This window comes from Notothenia rossii (genome assembly GCF_949606895.1).
Source record: "Notothenia rossii genome assembly, chromosome: 9".
Taxonomy (NCBI): domain Eukaryota; kingdom Metazoa; phylum Chordata; class Actinopteri; order Perciformes; family Nototheniidae; genus Notothenia; species Notothenia rossii.
In genome coordinates, this window is record NC_136907.1 from 55,696,498 (window position 1) to 55,716,776 (window position 20,279).

Consider the following 20,279-nt stretch of genomic DNA (forward strand, 5'->3'; position numbering starts at 1 on the left):
CAGTGGTACTACGGTGTAGCTCCACATAAACACAGAGGGACACACAATGCTCAGCTGGCGGGACCGCGGACAAGACCAATAACTTCGTGTCAAATTCAAGCTTTTATTTTGTTATTATGCTATTATTTACTTCGTGGTGAGTAACTAAAAAACACATCACAGTCTTTTTTTTGTTAAGCGTTATAGACTGTCACTATTTATTGTGGTTTTGGCTTGGGTTATCATATTTTATGTTTATAACTTCGTGATATGTTTATCTAGTATAGAGTAGTATGGGACATACTGGCAACCTACACACCGTTACTGTAGAACTTGACCGTTTTATGAAGAGTCTAAAAGTTGTACACTACTGTTTAAACAACTTCCTATCACAACGACACGGTCTCCTATGTTTGTGCTGCTGTGAAGGAGCAGAAGCCGTTTGGTCGCTGTTGAATGGGACTGTGGCTGCTGGTGTTGCTGCTGTAAAGACAGGGAAACAGTGTTGTCATAGCTGACATGGTCGCCGTGTGTCTCCCCGAGAGGTGAAGAGGTCAGCTATCTAATGACTGTTATTATGCCAAACAGGAAACGACTTGTGCACTTCTCCAATGAAAACTCGGTCTGACATCCGTGCAACATTCCTGTGGGGATTTAAATTGTGTAAATACAATAGTGACATTATTGGCTACTTATATTCTACGTCATGATCGGTTTTTCCCCAGTTAGTGCCACTATTAAGAGGAGTGGGCGATATAGAGAAAATCACATATCACGATATTTATTTACCTATTATCACGAAATATTGCGACAATATTGTAGGATCTATTATGGGGGCTTAAATATTTATACAATGAGATTTTTGATAAATAATCATCAGTAATATGGTTATAATGACTTAGTGGGTAATGAACAATAATACAAAGTAGAACATTAAATTACCAAATTTTAATGGAGCCTTCAAAGCCAGGAAAAACACTTGTGCCATTTTACGATATGCAAACTACGAACTGGATATCTAGGCTCATATCAAAAATATTGTTATAATATTGATAATATTGCCCAACCCTGCCATAAAAATGCACTGCAGTCTTTTGTCTTAGCTTTTCAGTAAATACAGTATAGTCCCCCCTCCTGTATCGCACAGTGCACGTACACTTTGTGCTTCTGCTGCTTTGAAACTTTAAATTATTGATGTGGTCTCAGCGGATACAGTAAAGCCTCTCCACTCTGTCAGATTTTAACAGTAATACATGTGATATAATTGGAACAAAAGGCAGATACAATAACACTGCAATTATGCAACATTCATTAGATAGGCTGTCTTTTTGGGAGCCATGCATATGTTTTTTAAGTAGAGCTAAATCTAAATGCTTATGCAGCACAGGGTTCTACTGTGTAAACAGTAAAATGACACAATAAGTTGTATCTTGTTTCACCGCTTATTTGCTGGTGGATCCAGGAAGTTGCTCACTCTGAGTGCACCCACCCACACACACACACACACACACACACACACACACACACACACACACACACACACACACACACACACACACACACACACACACACACACACACACACACACACACACACACACACACACACACACACACACACACACACACACACACACACTGGTTGAACTATTTGCTTACTACAAACAATCAGAGGCCCCTTGTCTTGTGGACTCAGAATGAGTCTGAGCTGTGGCAAGGCGACGGCCTGTCAAGGCAGACGACAGTAGACAGTAGACAGTGTTTTACTTTATTTTTCTGACCAGACTCCTGACCTGGTGTAATTTCTGTTTATGAAAGTAAAGATAAGCTCGAGGGGACTCGAGGGGAAGTCAGTCTAAATCCTGGTCAGCTGATGTATTACTGTCATGTATTGGACCATGCTGGAGTTTAAAGTAAGGCTGCACGAAATGAGGAAAATGTTACCAGAAATATCGTAATTACAACATTACTTCTATGTCTGCTACATTAGAAATACAGATAAAATAAAACAAATAGCTTTGTTAGGATATTTTTTTTGTCGACTTAAATAAAACAGAATATTGTTGTTTTGGATTGTTCGGACAAAATAAGACATTTGCAAGTAGCTTTAGGGAAATTGTGATTTGCCTTTTCAGTATTATCTGATATTTTATGGACCAAGAGAAAATATACCAAAAACTAAACAATAGCTATTGGCATGATATCCAATAGCTCATAAGTCACTACGTCCAAAATGACTTCAATGACAGCTTTAAACATATTCTGCTAACTTGACCTATCTAACAGACTATTTTGAACAACACAACAGCTTTTCTTTATTTCACTGTAACACCACTCTGCTTAGGTATTTTACTCAGTGGCTCTGCACAGCCTTGCTTAAGCTTGTAACCCTGAATGTATTCATGTTTAGACTTATTCTCCATGTTCACATCCAAAAATAGCATCCACTTGAACCATTACACCCCCCCAGCCCTCAGCATGCAGTCATTTGACGGTCCGTTTCCACGTTTTCTTCACAAAAAACTTGAGGAATCATTGGAATGTTAATTACTCTGCGGAGAAAAGCAAAAGACCTTCGTAATCTATTTTGTTTTACTCTCTAAAGTGCCCAGCTGGTTTGCAAGCGAGAGTTAGGAGTGCTGTTCATATTTGTACACCAATAAAACATCAGTTTGTGAGATAACAACTATCAAGATGTCATTAGCCTAAACAAACTCATGCCCTGAAACCGGCTCGACCTGCAGCTCTCACCAGGAAGACCTTTCAGTCCTACAGTGATCATTTCCTTTGATTTGCCTGTATATTTGTTCTGTCAAACAGAGCAGGGAACACAGCATTGTTATTATTTTTTTGCTATTGCTATTTGTTGATTTACATAAAGTCTGATCTTATGTTGCTTGGTTAGGAATGCTCTTTGGATTTATTGCAACTTGTTTTTTGCCTGTTGGATTGTGTATTTTTAACCACAGTGCGGTAAATATTCAAACCAATGCTCCTTCTTCTTTATGTTCACACAGAATGTATATCAACCACCACGACCAAACAATGCGAGGCATCCTTAAGAGAAAGTTCGCGGAGGTAGATCCCTGCTACTCCTCCTCCTCTTCCTCCTCCTCCTCCTCCTCCTCCTCCTCCTCCTCCTCCTCCTCCTCCTCCTCCTCCTCTCCCCCGTCCTCCCTCTCCTCCCCTGCCTCCTCAGAGTGGGAGTCCGACGGGGAAAGCGGCCCCTCCGACAGCCAGGACTTCACACCTCACAGTCCTTCTTCGCCCACCAGTTTACCCAGTAAGTCAAACCAACAACCAATCATTTCCCCCCCCTCCACTTTCAAATGATGCAAACCTCGTCCATATCTGGCTTTGTATCCCCTCAGTGTTTAATAGGAGTGTCTCTTATCAGCCCGCAGCAGCACCGATATGAAAACACTAACCTTCTAGATAATGCACAGAGAATGACCCGCCTCTGTCCGGTTGGGTAGAAGATCATTTGCCTGAGCAATAGGATGTTGTGGAATTCAATTTGAATAGCAAGATCCTTTTAAAAAAAAGTCAATCAAATGGCATTATTAAGATATCACAAAGCTGCAACGAGGGCCTGCAAGGACAAGATACTCTGCAGTTGTTGTGCACTTGATGTACAACAGCTCCAGGCTTGTTTTCTGTTCACTATTGAGTCAGGGTGCAAACAGTGCCCCAGTGTGGAACTCTTTAGACACACAGCAGCGGAGATGAGCTCCGTCAGCTGGTCTCTGTTGTTTACTGACTTTTAGAGTTCAGCCTCAGTTATGTGTGAAGGTTTGAAAAAAAACTGTCAAACAAAACAGTCATCTAATAAATATTGAAGACTAAACTGTCAGATGAATTATGATCTTGTAAACCTCATTTGGACACGGCAGTACTTCTTGTCTCTATTCATCTGTCCATAGACCCTTTGCCTGGTATTTCCTCCCAACATGTTTTTTGTTGAGACAAGCCACTTCACTAAGGCACCTGTAGTGTGTCACCTAGTGGCCACTTGGAAAACTACAGCACACAGAGCACGTGTCAAAGTTCAGTGGCTCAGCTGTATTTATCAAGTCCAAGTATCCTTTCTCGGAAATGCACTAAAGGTTCAAAGAATACTCCGCGCGACCCTTTGTATATCATTAATCATCCCTTGTTATGCAGTTTTTGTGAATACGTTTTTAGTGTTCCTCCATGCTGGACAAATAATCAGAAGTCTTGATTAGTTGAAGTAAATGGGGGAAAAACTATATCAAAACATCTGTTCACAAACCCTCACTTAACTTGTGCAGTATAACCCAATACTCATTTGCTCATTACTTCACAAAACACTCACAAGAACAGAACAATCACTTCTGCAACAAGTAGAAAGTAGTTTGTTTTGTAAGAGTTTCTAAACGGCTGTTTTGATCAAGTTTTACTGTTGTTAAATGCAGCCCCCATTTACTTCAATGTATCAAGAATTGTATCTGTTTTTTTTTGTTTGTTTATATAGTAGAGGCCTCCGAAAAAACTTTTCTTCAGGATTTCATAAACGCACCACTGTGATAATCTTTGACGATGTAAGACTAATTAATTTGACAAGGGGCCTGTTTCATAGTGTATCATGAGTATCTGCAGTGCCTCACTTTTGTTTGTTCCTTATTTGAAGCAGTTCGGTCTATCCTGAAGAGGACGAAGCTCGCTGCAGGCCCGCAGAGTAACGTGCGCTTTGACCAGGTGACGGTGTTCATCTTCCCCCGCTGTCAGGGCTTCACCAGCGTGCCCAGCCACGGGGGGGCCACCCTGGGCATGGTGCAGACGCACAGCACCCTGCAGAGATACACGATGGCTGATCATGCGCTGGAGCGACGGCGCTGGCGCAGAGAGAGGCTCAGAGACAGGCGGAGGAGAGAGAGGCTGGAGGCGCTGAAACACAAAGTGAGTGTAGTCACTTTCTACATCGGTCTGCATGGAGTGGTGCAATGCTGATGTGCTATAGGCGGACAAGGAAGTTGACATCATAAGGGGTACCTCAACAAATAAGTAATGGGATTTGTGTTGATTGGATTTTGGAATATTGCAGAAAATAAAACCTACATTTATAATACTTAGACGTTTTGTTCAGTTGGATAAACTTCACATTATAACACCATGTTATCAGAATCAGGCTTATTGCCAAGTAAGTTAACACATACGAGGAATTTGCCTTGCTGTACATGGTGCATACATAAACACAGTTAAAGAAGATACAAAAAGTATGAAAAACAACCCAAAAAAACAATTGAAACTATTATACGTTTAAAAGTATACTATTGCTAAGTACTTATAATAATAAAATCTAATCAAATATGTGCAGTATTGCTATGGAAAGTGGATGAAAGTCAGCGTGTCTACAAATGTGCAAAATATTGGACGGTTGAACAGAACTGGCAAAACTTAAATGAAATAAATAATAATAGGATTTATGTAGTAAAAAATAATGATAATAAATAAATAAAATATCTTGTCTACTTATTTATTTCGGGCCTTTCACCAAAAACACATAAAAAAACACAGTTGACTTGGAGAGGAGGGAATCAAAATTGGTATAATGCTAACTCATTCCAGGTTTTTAGGACTCATTCCTGCACCACCACATTGCTTGCAGCCTCCTAACTGTATCTATTGTTCTGATTGCAGTTGATCACCAGCGGGGCCATGGACCAGGAAGAAGCAGACCGGCTCACAGTGGAGCAGGTCCCAGAGGAAGACGTCCCCATCAGTGATGCAGAGCTGGAGGACGGAGGGTTCCTCCAGCCATACTCCTCCAGGCAGCGGCAGGCTCTCCTGCAGGCGGCGGGGGTGAAGCGCGTGGACCGGGAGGAGAAGAGGCAGCTGCACGCCCTGCGGCTCTCCAGGGAGGCCTGTGGCTGTGACTGCCAGGGCTTCTGTGAGCCGGAGACCTGCGCCTGCAGCCTGGCAGGGATCAAGTGCCAGGTACGACACTGAGACCAAAACACGACTTCATTCACTGAAAGCATAGAGCGGCCCCAGGACACTTTATGCTTCATGAATGAGACAAAAAATATTTCAACTTTGCAGTTTGAGCTTGTTAAAGGTAGGGTAGGTAAGAATGGAGAAACCAGCTCGCTAGAATTTGAAAGTACACAGCCAAAAAAAATCTGCCCCTTCCTTTCAGAGCCCCTCCTCCAACACACACAAACGCGCACATGACCAATGAGGGCACGAGATAAGTTTGTGCACAGATGGAAGGCTGACAAGCAGGTAGGCCATCCAATCATTTTAGCCGGGCCGGCTCAGATGATTGGTCGTGCTTTTTACAGCGCCACGGCTTCCACAGATTAATTTTTTTAATGTATTTATTGTCAAAGCATTTAATGACAAATACCAAATAATAACAAAAAGTGTTTCTGAAGTGAATTACCTACCCCACCTTTAACACTAGAACCGCCAGAGGTTGCTGGATACCTAAAACCGCCAACGGGTCAAATTTACCCGCTATTGATTTTCAAGGTACAATGTTCTTTTATTTATCATACAGAACAGTGAGTTTGGATCGCACATGGATGAAACTTATACCAATAGAGTCTGTGGAATCTCAACTTTTCATATGATATAGTTTGTGCAGATAGCATGAAGTATAAAATATTGCTACCACTGCTGATTTAAACGCTTGGTGTTAGACTTGTGTTTTGTTTAAGTACAAATCTCTCTATCTCTCTCTATCTCTCTCTATCTATCTGTCTATCGGTCTATCTCTCTCTCTCTCTCTCTCTCTCTATCTATCTATCGGTCTATCTCTCTCTCTCTCTCTCTCTATCTATCTATCTCTCTCTCTCAATCTATCTATCTATCTATATGGGACCGCAGTAGACACAAGGCATTGCTATAGCAACGCGTCATGTTTACGCTGCATTTTCTATAAGGTAAATATTACTCGCTGGCGGGTATAGGTATAAATGGCAATTTTTTGGGCGATTTTTTCAATCTGACTTCATATTGACCATTTCTAACAACAGAGGGTGCTACATAACACACTTTCAGGAAAAGTTACCTACAATCAAAAAACAGCTGCGGGTAAAATTGACCCGTTGGCGGTTCTAGTTTTAAGCATCTCATATGAATTACAAAAAACGTGTGTTGAAGCAATTTTGATATTTACTTTAGGAAAGCAATTTATCTATTGTCTTAAGTTTAATGTCTATTAGCCAAACACCATCATTCCTATCTTGTGATTTTAAGCATTAATAGCATATCTATCAATTAAAAAAACAGTGTACATATTTATGGATAATAAAATAAAATAATTACAATTACTCAAATAACTATTTATTATTAACAATCCAGCATAATCATTACATGTACATACTGAAGCTACAGCTTACTATGCGGACCCCTTTTACAGTACAGATCCCCGTATTTCACATCAAGCGTAGCAAAGAAAGAGACAGAAACATATATATACTCACAACAATGTGGCTTTCTGATCATGTATTTGTCAATCAACTCTTTTTTAAAGGGTGCACCACATTTTCACACTTTTAAATTGATATATGTACATTTATTTACATTGGTCCTGTAATTTATTATTAAAACAAACAAATGCCTGTCAAATCATATTGACTTTCTCTCGTACAAAAAACATGCTGTATTTGAGGATTTTAGACATATCACTCACCAAATGCGTGCTATCATTTTGCTTATCACTGCAGTAATTTAATTGGAATCTTGCAAATCACCTTTTAATTTAAAACACATTCAACCCCCCTCTCTGATGGTAAACTATTCATCGTGGTGTTAATACTGTGTATTCCTGCAGCCTTACTTTAACTTCCTGTCTTTTACTCACAGGAGGACCGCTTAAACTTCCCGTGTGGCTGCACTACGGACGGCTGTGGAAACTCTCAGGGCCGCATCGAGTTCAACTCCAGACGTGTTCAGACTCATTACATCCACACCGTCATGAAGCTGGAGATGGAGAGGCGACTGCAGGAGGAATCAGTGAGCCAAGAGGAGCAGACGGGACTCCCAGAGGACCTGGAAGTGTACGGGCAGCAGGAGGAGGCCGATCCGGGGCAGAGTGCACAGGACCAGAGCTGCCCCTTCGGCTTCACCTCGGAGGAGGACGGCCTTCCTCACACCATGCCCACAACGCCTTCATTTCACTTCCCCCAAGAACGGTTGTCGGTGGAGGAGAGCAGTTGCAGCAGCGACATGACCGAATCCTCCTGCTCCTCCTCCGACTCTGCGGGAGGATGCCTCGATGGGAGTCAGGACCTCCCTGATTTAGATAGAGGGTTGTCACTTCCCCTCAGCATGTGTGAAAATAATAACTACTCTGCGTGCAGCCAGCTAAACCATAAAGTACGGCAGACAGGAAACCTAGACTTCTTTGACTCTCTGGAGGGCTTCCCCAGCTCCCCCTCCCCCACCCTGGACTATTTTTCCGGCAGGTACATGGACCTGAGTTTGGCTTCAGACTCCGACATCGAGTTCTTCGACAGCGACTACACCTCTGGACCTCTGCACAGCTCTTTTAAACTTCACAGGCACCCCGACAGCTTTTTCCACCTGCAGCTGCTGAGTTCTGTGAACCTGCCGCAGTACGAGTCCAGCACCTTCCTCCTGGAGTCCCTCATCGGGCTGACGGAGCCCGACCCGGATCAGCGGTAGCAATGGGCAAATTTTATAGCCACGCGTTCTTGGGACATGACTTTGTAAGATCATTTAATGTACAAAGCACTGCCTATGCATTTGTAATAATATTTCAATGGAAAAAAGGAATCATTGATAAACTATTTTTCCTAGCTGGATATTTTTTCTATTGCCTACAAATATTTGCCTTTATTTTAAGAGAAAACGCACTTGAATAATTAATATGTATTTTTATTTGATTTCCTGATATTTTGTATGTTATTTAATTTCTTATACCGCTGATATTTCTTGGTCTCGGCTCTGTTGCTACCGCTTCATCATTGTAAGTTAACTTGTTTTATGTCATATTTATTACAAAGGTCACAAAGGCAATAAAGCATTTTAAAAAGTGATGCCCCACATATCATGACACAAATGTGCATACTTTGCAAGTAGCTGGCCATGGTGCGTAAATCCACTTTAAAGCAGCCAGTAATTCAATGATAACACTCTTCCATTTTGAGCCTTCGAGTTGTGAATTATTTTCTACTGCCTTTGCTGATTGTGGATTATCAAGTATCTGCTTAACAATATGTTATAATATTTTTGTATTGGAGTAATATAATAAAACGTTTTAAATGTATTCACTTTATTTATTATATTTGTGTATTCCATCAAGACATATTGAGTTTGAATGTTTGGCCCTCAAAAGATTTCCGAAGCACTTAAAAAATATGCAACATAATTATAAATAGTTCATATATTCACTTAAATGTAATAATAAGATGCTCAATACCCTCGACTGTTGGACATTTTTTATTCAAAGGTTATTTTAAAACGGTACAACATTTCTCCAATTTGCACTTTGACGCTTCACTTTTTTAAATTGGTATACTCTACAATTATTTTCAACTATTTATTTTATGACACGCTGCAAAATGACGTTTCTATGGCTTACTCTAGCTTTTTTCAAGAATCTTAAATGGAATGCATTCATATAGCATTTATTTTCAGTCTTTTCGACACCATAAAGCACTTAAATGTATACGAGTCATATTTCACCAAGTCACACACACATACAGAGGCAAGGGCTGCCATGCAAGGTCCCACCTGCACACATCTGCACACAGGGACGCCGCCAGGGATTTTGGGCCCCATGAAAAGATATCACATTGGGCCCCACCACCAGGCACAGGCCACGCCAACCAAGCACAATTGCTGTAACCACACCTCCAGAACCCAACCGACTCATTTATGCTTTAAATAACTCTACCTGTACAGGCTTGCATCTATCTTGTAGTCCAATACTAACTGCACAATATTTACTGACACTGAGCTGTAAAATATAACACTGTGCAGACTGCAAATTCTACTGCAACATTCTGCTGCAGTAGAATTCACTATTTGACTAACATTCCTGACAATAGACCTCAACAGTAATTATGGTGTACATGCCTTTTTAATAACATTTTTGAATGGAACATTCATAAATCTAAATAAATATAACTTAAATATACATGACCTCTTAAATTAAAAATAAATTGAACATTAACACCAATATTATCATTTATAGAATGCTAACAAAAAAAATAACATAAGCATCAGATTTTGTAATTAAATATACATACCAATTACAAAATAAGCGGGTATTAAAGTGTAAATGGACAACAAAACGGAAATGAAAAGGCCTGATGGTGGTGCAATCAGAGCCTATTACCTGTTCCCAGTCTTTTTCTCATCATGCATCTTGTGTGTAGTGATCCAATATCGTTACCATAGCCTTGCCCTTTAACAGTTATTACGAGCCCTGGCTCAGCCTTACTCACCAAGAGCCCAGCGCCTAGCCTTCTACAGGCAAAGTCACTGATCAAGTCCTTGAAGTCCAGCTTTCTAGTCAACTGGCTTTCAATGGACAGCATGGCAAGACTGCAAAGCATTATGGGGGGACAGGACTGCTGAGGCTAAAGATGGATCTGTTGGTCCTGGCACCAGGGGGAGGGACAACTGATTTATTATGAATAGCTGCTACAAGTGTACCTCAGTGTTTCCCCTAGGTTTACAGCCTTGGCAGGGTGCTGCTCGGGTACCCCGAATTTTTTTTCGGGGCACCCGAATTCTTTTTATCCTCTGGAGCAGAGAGAGGAGCTGTGGATTATTGTTATTGATATCGTACAGTAACAAAGTATTTGTACATTAAAAAGTAATACAGTACAGTGTTACACTGTAGTGTACTTTTATTAAAACTGTATTCCCTTCTTATCATGTTGTCTACACTTCTTCCTTTCATTGATACATTTAAATCACCTAACTACAGCATATAACATACCTGCTGCAACCCTGTGCTGCTGCTGCTTCTCTCTGCCTCATCCTCTATTGCTGGAGGCAGCTCCACCTCATCTGATCTCTGATATGAAAGCAATCGTGTTATGATCATATTGAGCTATTGGTGTGAATCTAACATTAAACAAGCAGTCTGCTTGTCATACATTGCTTACGATACAGTTTAGTTTAGTTTTAGAATGCACACGCTACGTTCGTTGTCGCGTTCGCGCGCGTCCACCTGGCCAGGCTGTTTGTGTCCTTCTCCCGTGACGATAACGGCTTGCTAAACGAATTTGAAACTGGGGGGGGACACAAACGGGCAGAAAGCAGAGCTGTTGTTCTCCTTCTTTCCTCCGCTCTTGTCTCTGATTGTGAGTGTGTGCATTCGCGTGTGTGTGTGTGGGGGGGGGGAGCGGAGGGAGAATGTGAATACGCAAGGCAGTGGACACTGAAACATGCACATTGGATAAATAACATAGGCGTTTAGTTTATTTAATAAAAGAGCACATGTTCAATGTGAAACGTGACCGTAGATAGATTACTTCAGTTGCAATTTGGTGCTATATATATATATATATATATTTAAATAATAAAAAAAAAAATGTAAAAAAAAAAAAAAAAAAAAAAAAACACCTTGAATTTCAGGCAGGGCGTAGGGCTCCGTTGGCAGGGCGCAGCGCCCCGCCAAGACAATGGTAGGGGAAACACTGGTACCTACATTTATTAAATGTCAGCTAAAAGAGGATTGAAATGAAAAACCTCTGAATTTTCTGTTAAGATATTAACAGTATACTTAATGTCAGCAAAACATTACAATTATTATTTACAATGGACTAAGCTTAGCTTCAGACTGATTTCCACCACTCATAGATTACACCCACCTCCCATTGCTCTTACAACTAATTTCCCTGCTTCTCGTGGTTTCCTTGCGTCCCTCCATGCTTCCCTGGTGGGAGGGACTAAACGCAGGGAAACGACGCAAGTGAGGGAAGCAAGGATTTCATTTAACCGACCTGAGACGGGGCCATGGTCCCAATGGCCTTATTTTAGCCGGAGGAGCGAGGAGCGATAATGGAGGAGCTATAATCGAGGAACCACCAGACCATCCTTCGATGAAATCCTCAGACACTCGCCCAGCCCCCTTGCTGTGTATCGCTCACTGATTGGACGATGCAGTGCATGCACTGATCTGCTGCTTCTTGACATGAGAGCAGTTTCCCAGCGGAGTGAAGAAAATACATGAACCTCACGGAAGTCACTCCTCAGTTCAAACCGTGTTTTGTTTCAATTAATGTATCATTTAGTTACAAATATGTGATATATCTGAACAACAAAGTGGTCAAAAATCATTTTATTCATTTTTTGGAAACATTTTCATGATCGCTTTTTTCGTTTTACATTTTCATTTATTGTCATTTCCATTCAGTCAGTCATTAAGTGCTATTAAAATGTGTGTGCCACATATCCATACAAACAAACAAAGTATGCAATCCAATGAATGTTAATCTAACTGGGTTTTGATAGATAACATATCTCTTTTTCTTCTCTCAATTATTTTATTTCTATTGTGCATTCTAATCAATATTAATCCAACTAATGTTCATTTATACATTTTAAGAATGGCGTTTATCTTTTTTGAGAATGAGTTCTTATTTGATTTTATTTATTTGGGTCTACAACCAGAGGCGCGGGAAGGTATTTTGAGTGGGGGTGCTGAGGTGCTGGACTCCAGTGAACATTATTACGGGCATTATAGAGCACGCACAAAAAAACTCCCCACACGCAAACACACAGTAAACCCGCGACTGTTACAATGAAGGCTCGATAATCAGCTCACGGCATATAGGCAGGGGTAAAGTGGTATTTTTTACGAGTGGGGAGCGGACCTCACCTCCTCTAGGGGGTCGGGGGGATGCTCCCCCGGGAAGATTTTTTTTAAATATTGAAGTTAAAAGCATCAATCTGGTGCACTTTGAGAGCAACATTAAGAGATCTATGGATACATCTCTCAACACCCAGATGAAACACAACTGTAAGCAGATGTTCTTTTTCTTTATGGATATTTTACAAATCACTCCCCTTTCAAACGGTATTCTTGTTTTACTGCCATATAGTATTTCATAACTGTTTTTCCTTTATTCTCTTATTTTTTTTATAACTATAATGATCATATGAAGGTGTGCCGCGGAAATAATCTTTTGAATAATTTTTGACCGAACCGTTTGAGACCCACTGGGATAACTTGGACTAAAGTTAACTATCTAAACACTCAGAGAGTCCTTTAGCTCACCTGAGCCTCTCAGTCTGAGAGGAGAGCTCTCCTCCAGCTTGTTGTGGAACAAACAGCTCCGTATGTCCGTTAGTGCAGCTAGCTAACCAGATGCTAACAACACGGTCCCTGCTGCTGGCACCGGTCCCTCTCTCTCTCCCCCTCTCTCACACACACTAAATGCGCTATTTCCGCACACACACAGAGCCGCGAGCTTGAAACACAAGCACACTTTTATTTCCATGCAACTCTCTGATTGGTCTGGTGTCTTGCCTCTGTTGCATTCACTGAACACGGGAAATTACAGTCCATCCGTCCTTTCTAGTGTCTTGATGAGGTTCACGTAAAGCACGGTTAATGTATTATATTATTGAGGTAGAATTGTCCGGGGCTACAGAAAAAATATTCGGGGCAGGCCAAAATATTATTTTACCAACAATTTGGAATTTATTGGCTACATATTACACAGATTATGCACAGCGGGAGCAGCAATAAATTACCGTCAAATAATAATTCAGACAGGGGAGCTACGCACCCCCTGCCTGCCGCTAGGGGGTGCTGCAGCGCCCTCAGCACTCCCCTTCCCGCGCCCATGTCTACAACAGATGATACAAATGTTTGTGTCAGTAAATGTGTAGGCGGGAGTGTTTGTGAAAATAACGGGGACAGAGCTGCTTTCAGACGATCAGCTCTGCGGCGTCATCACAAACGGACGTCGCTTCACGTGACGCTCCGGAGGAAAGGACGTCCCATTGCTCTTAAAACAAATTTCCCTGCTTCTCGTGGTTTCATTGCGTCTCTCCATGCTTCCCTGGTGGGAGGGAGTAGTCGCAGGGAAACGACGCAAGTGAGGATCGCAAGGAATCCATTTAACCGAAGTGAGAAGGACCCTAATACCTCATTCACACCAACGCAACTCCGGTTCAAGCTCCGTACTAGAGCTTTTCAGGTTCAGAACCGGTTCTTTGGTTTAGCTCCGGCTCTTTTCACACTGCCCAGAGTCCGACTGGTGCTGCGTCATTGCGTCATTGCGTCATCGTTTGCGTCATGACGTAACCGTTTGCGTCATGACGTAACCGTTTGCGTGCCTGCTTCATAAAGCTAAACCGCACAAACCCCTCACAGCTGTGTTTCTCCATCGTTGTGTACAAACTGGATAAAACGCTGGCTTTTTGTTGTTGTTCAGGAGTTGATCCCGCCCCTGTCCCCGCCTCGACGTAAGCGTGACGTATGTGGTGCTTTTGCTCTGGCCGGACAATTTTTGGTGCAGGAAATGAACCGGATTCCGGAGCTAAGAGGCTGCTACGCTGCGGTGTGAAGAGGAAAACCAGGTGCTTTTCAAGCTCCAGCTCCGAACTGGCCCTGAAACACCGTTGGTGTGAATGAGGTAATACTGTCGCCCTTTAGTCCCTCTCTCTTGTCTTTCTCTCCTTTCTTTTCTTTTTTGAAAGCCTGACTTTGCTAGTCGTTGAGACATCGTACACACGTAAGTAGCATCCCTCCTCACATGCTCTCATACCTCATTCACACCAACACAACTCAGGTTCAAGCTCCGTGCTAGAGCTTTTCAGGTTCAGAACCGGTTCTTCGGTTTAGCTCCGGCTCTTTTCACACTGCCCAGAGTCCGACTGGTGCTGCGTCATTGCGTCATTGCATCATCGTTTGCGTCATGACGTAACCGTTTGCGTGCCTGCTTCATAAAGCCAAACCGCGCGGAAACCCCTCATAGCTGAAACCGACAACAACAACAATGGCCAATTGTGCTCCAGCTTCCTCTGTACCTCTTCGGAAGTCCAGATTCCCAGCAGGTAGCTGGTCTCTTCAGTGGACCACTGCTGCTTGTTAAGTTTCTCCATCGTTGTGTACAAACTGGATAAAACGCCGGCTTTTTGTTGTTGTTCAAATGTTTAAATGAATCGTAAGTTTAGTGAGTAGGCCTACATTATTAATATAACGTTATATTAATGTTAATTATTGATGAAAGGTTACTTAAACATTTGTTCTTAATGTTCTAACATGTTTGGGGCCCCTGTCAGTCACGGGCCCTTAGAATCATCCTAACTTTTCACCCCCTTACGGCCCGTCTACACTACAGCATAGCCGTGGGAACATGTTTCAAATGGGGGGTGCTGTGGGGATGACACCAGGGCCGGTTTTGACCAATTTGCTGCCCTAGGCAAGATTTTAGCTGGCAATGAAAAACCTCTACAAAAGACCACTACACTACAAACAGAGAAACGTATTGATATGGTGGACAGCTTATATAGAAAGGCTTCAAATGTATTTAGTATTGCATGACATTTTTTTAATTGGTGGGTGGACTTCACATCCTCTAGGCGGGTCGGGGGGTGTCCCCCCGTAAGATTTGTTTTTAACATTTTAAAGTAAAATGCTTCAATCTGGTGCACTTTGAGCGCCCAATTACTAGAGACTGATCTAGGGGATACAACTCTAAAACACCCATATGAAAAAGATCGGTTTGCATTTTAATAATCAAATAAGTATGTGAACATAATCGATAACCTACCATAGCCAATACAAAATAAATGTAGGCTAACTTGTTTTATTTTTGTGGTTCATTTATATCTTATTTTATCAGTTAACATTTATTTATTTATGCATATTTTTGGTTTACTGTCCTATAGTATACATTGGAATGATTTCAAACCTGTTTTTATTCATCCTAATAATTATAAAGGAGTGCTTTGGAAATATTTGTTTACATAAATTGTGATCAAAACGTTTGAGACCCACTGAGACAACTTAGACTAAAGTGAACTATCTAAACACTCAAGAGTCCTTTACCTCACTGAGCCTCTCAGTCTGACAGGAGAACTCTCCTCCACCCTGGTTGTAGAAACAGCTTCTTATATCCGTTAGCGCAGCAGAAGCTAACAACATTCCCCGCCGGTACCGGTACACCCCCTCTCTCTATCTATCTCTCTCTCTCTCACGCTGGCTGTGAGCTGCGGGCGCCTGATAAGCCAACATCCTCCACTTTCATCACTTACAGCGCCCATCGTACAGGGCAAATGGAAAATCTAACCGGGGTGAAAAGGGTGTTATCTTTACTTAATTATTAATGTTGTTACATCAAGGCTGAAAATTCATTTTATTTAAATGTAATCTTGTGGAAGTGCAGATCCCCTGTCCTCCACCAGGGGGTGCTGCAGCACCCTCAGCACCCCTACTTCCCACGGCCCTGCACTACAGGCATCAAAAAATGCTTTCAACGCTTCGCCCATTCACTTGAATGGGGTGACGTAGAAGATTTGTAATCTTCGCCGAACTGCATTGTGGGGAGCATGGCATGGCTTTGCAAGCATCACGAGCATCTATCGGCATCAAAAGTTGAACAATGTTCAACTTTTGAGCCTCGATGCTTGGCATCAGCCAATCAAATCCCGTTTATGCAATTCCCGCCAGTACAAGGGCTAGCCAATCAAACCGCGTGTATGCTGATACCGCAGGTCTTGACTATTTTCCATATGTCATAAAATGGAGGATAAATTAATCATTGCCGCTGCAAGTGTCCCAGTCCTGTATGACTGTACTCTGTTCACCTACCGGGACCTAAACCGGAGGAACCAGGCATGGCGGGAGGTGGCAGAGACAGTTGGTGAAACTGGTAGGTTTTCAACTGTTTGGGGAGTTTATAGTTTACTTCGTTGAAGAAGCGGGCTTTTTTTTTGCTTTGTATGCCGGGTGCGGGCGGGAGTTTCCTGATTGGTTGTTGGTCGCCTTGGGCGCGAGAAATCGCCAAGCCTCAGACACGCCCAGCTTCAAGATTTTTTGATGCCTGGAGTGTAGACGGGCCGTTACAGGGTTGAAAAGTACCACACAGCAGCGTTAAAAATCTTGAAAATCTTGGAGGTGGGTGTGTCTGAAAGCTTGGGGATTTTTTGCGAGCAATGCGACCAACAACCAATCACATGAATCTCCCGCACCCGACATACAAAGCAAAAAACCCCGGGGATTTTATGTGAGCAATATATATATATATAAACTCCCCAAACAGGCGAAAACCTACCAGTTTCACCCACTCTCTCTGCCATCTCCCTCCATTGTTCCTCCGGTCTGATCATCCTGGATGCTGAAAAAAAAAAAGCGTTAAAAAGTCTTCCAACGCTTCTGCCTATTCACTTTGTATGGGGTGATGTAACTTTGCCTCGCTTTTCGCCAAACTGTATTGTGGGGAAGCAAAGCGAAAATGTCCAGGATTTTCAGGATTCAAAAGTTGAGCAATGTTCAACTTTTGAAGCTGAGGTGGAAGCGTCAGCCAATCAAATCCCGTTTATGCAAATCTGACAGTACAAGCGCTAGCCAGTCAAACCACATGTAAGCTGGGAGAGACATACCACAGTTCATTTCCTCATATTCCAAACGAGAAATTACGGTAACAAATCACCCGGTTCTTTATGACCAGTAACCAGTGCTTGAATTGGAATAAAAAAGGTGCCAGTACTCTAAATCAGCAACAAGTATTTGGCACAAAGTCATAGTATATCCTATAATGCTGTGGGTTTGTCTCTTTACTGTATATTTTAGAAAGGCTCACTGTACTTAAACAAAATGACTCAGGGTGCATCTGAGATTAGAGGGGGTGCAGTGGTAAAGTGCTATTTTTATAAGTGGGGAGTGGACCTGACACCCTCTAGTCTAGGGGGGTCCGGGGGCATGCTCCCCCGGGAACATTTTTTTTAAAATGTTGGACTTAAATGCATCAATGTGGTGCATTTTGAAGGGGGAAATAAAGAGACTACACCCATATGAAAAAAAAATGTATACATTTAAATAATCATAAAATCATAAGTACATGGCCATAACCAATAACATACAATATCCAATATGAAAAAACATTGAAACTTGTTTATTTATTTGTTTTTGGTTCATTTATAGTTGTGAGTGTGTCTGGGCTCCTGAATCGGCCTCTCCTGTCTCCCTCCTCTCCCCCCTGCTCCTCTTTGAGGCAACAGCAAAGACTAGTTTTAGCTCTCAACAAGTTTATCTTACCTTTTTTCACCTAGTTAACATTTTGTTTGTATTATTCATGCATATTTTACAAATCACTACCCCCTCAAATGGAAATATGTGTTTACATAAATGGTGACCGAACCGTTTGAGACCCACTGAGATAACTTAAACTAAGTTAACTATCTAAAGACTCAGAGAGTAATTTACCTCACCAGAGCTGTAGTTATCAGCCTCTCAGTCTGACAGCAAAGGACTCTCCCTCTACCTTGTTGTTGAAACAGCTCCTTATATCCGTTAGCGCAGCTAGCTAGCACCAGATGCTAACAACAATACACGTAACCGGTGCGCGCGCTTTCTCGCTCGCTCGCGCCACACACATACACCAACACACACCCTCCCGAGCTTGAATGACACACAGAGACCAATCGAGGGCATTAGTATTATCTGTATTAAAGTGGCAATGTCGGCAGGCCACGTCATGTAGACAGCCAGTCACCCTCTTTGAGGCAGAGTCAGACCCACATTTGCGCTGCGTTGCGTTTACAATATATACGTATATTGCCGGCGGCTGAGTACCGGCATTTTACTGAGTACCGGCACCTTGCCGGTACTCAGTAAGAAGTGCCGGTACCACATGGGTAAAAATCAGAAGTGCCGGTACTGCGTACCGGTGAGTACCGGCCCAATTCAAGCACTGCCAGTAACTATTTACCGGGATACAAACCGGAGGAACCAGGCATGGAGGTGGCACAGACAGTGGGTGAAACTGGTAGGTTTTTGCTTGTTTGGGGAGTTTATATATATATATTGCTTGCATAAAATCCCCGGGGTTTTTCACTTTTTATGTCGGGGGCGGGAGATTCATGTGATCGGTTGTTGGTCGCGTTGCTCGCAAAAAATCCCCAAGCTTTCAGACACGCCCACCTCCAAGATTTTCAAGATTTTTTTAACGCTTCTGTGTGGACGGGCCGTACGGCGCCCCTGCCACACACACACACACACACACACGCGCGCGCGCACACGCACACACACACACACTCACAAGATTGGCCATTCGGAGCAATTTGGGTTTTTTAAGTGTCTTGCACAAGAATACATTTTGACAACAGGGGCTTCAGTCATACTTGACTGTTATTTTTCCTCATATTTTCATATTATGTCAATTTCTGATATTTTTAGTAATACTATATTATGTCTGTTTTTGACACACTTTACCATTTTGTCTTTTCAGATAATTTTCAACATAGGCCTACTATATTATGTTGTTGTTTCTGATATTTTCGACATAGGCCTACTAACTATAGTATCAAAAATGTTATATATATTTTTGACAAACTATACTTTGTTGTTTTTTCTCATATTTCAATCATAGGCCAACTATCAGAGAAATGTATCATAAGTCTCCTTTAATTATATATAGGTCACTAAGTTTGATTTTCTCACGCCTTCAACAGACAGAAGGGTGTCATCTCCATTGTCAGGCATTTATCATATGGATGTTAGGTTTGTTTGTCTGATCACCATTTCAACTGTGTATTTTTCCTGTATTAAGTGCTTGCCTTTTAGTTTTAACTTGGCCAGATCATTGTACTACATTGCTGGTGCAAGACTCTATCCTTCCAGCTGGAATACATTGATTATGTTGAATGCTTTAACTCTTCATTGAATAACACAGTTTGTTTTAAACTTGTATATTTGTTGATTTCTTACCAAAGGGTGATTAATTGTGGAGTTTCGACCACACTATATTATTTCCTTTTTTTAATGTTTTTTTCATACTACACTTGGACGTCTTTTCTCATATTTTCGACATACTATGACTATGTGCTGACATACTATACAATGTCATTCTTTATGAAGTATTCTGCATAATTTCGAAATATCGATATTTTTGATAGACTGAAGTAATATTAAATGTATGGACAACACAAAGTATTACAACGTCGAACATTGACAGGGACTTTATAATGCGACATATTTTAACTTTCTTTCTCCACACACTCTACCATAATTAAACAAATGTGCAGTACATTAAACGGTGACTTAATTATCACTGATTTTCCATAACCATGGTCACAAACACTACAATGCGTCATCCTACGCTGTGTGTTCGATACCT

General features: G+C 41.7%; 1 protein-coding gene across 2 annotated transcripts; it reads left to right on the forward strand.

Annotated features, from left to right (window-relative positions):
- Positions 1-9,238, forward strand: LOC307017863 (cysteine/serine-rich nuclear protein 1-like). 2 transcript variants are annotated; one of them, XM_079647734.1, is made up of 5 exons: positions 1-136; positions 2,997-3,262; positions 4,631-4,899; positions 5,641-5,937; positions 7,813-9,238. In XM_079647734.1, exons 2-5 carry the CDS (start codon positions 2,998-3,000, stop codon positions 8,632-8,634), a joined length of 1,653 nt encoding a protein of 550 aa, XP_079503860.1. In that variant the 5' UTR covers positions 1-136; position 2,997; the 3' UTR covers positions 8,635-9,238. The 2 variants fall into 2 exon arrangements, with proteins under 2 accessions (XP_079503860.1, XP_079503861.1); XM_079647735.1 differs by having other exon boundaries at positions 4,634-4,899.
- Positions 9,239-20,279: the final 11,041 nt, after the last annotated feature.

Excerpts from the sequence above, each read along its gene's own strand:
- LOC307017863 (XM_079647734.1), top strand. The coding sequence starts at position 2,998 with ATGTATATCAACCACCACGACCAAACAATGCGAGGCATCCTTAAGAGA. Across the intron at positions 3,263-4,630 it reads TTCGCCCACCAGTTTACCCA|CAGTTCGGTCTATCCTGAAG; the intron begins GTAAGTCAAACC and ends CCTTATTTGAAG. Across the intron at positions 4,900-5,640 it reads TGGAGGCGCTGAAACACAAA|TTGATCACCAGCGGGGCCAT; the intron begins GTGAGTGTAGTC and ends TTCTGATTGCAG.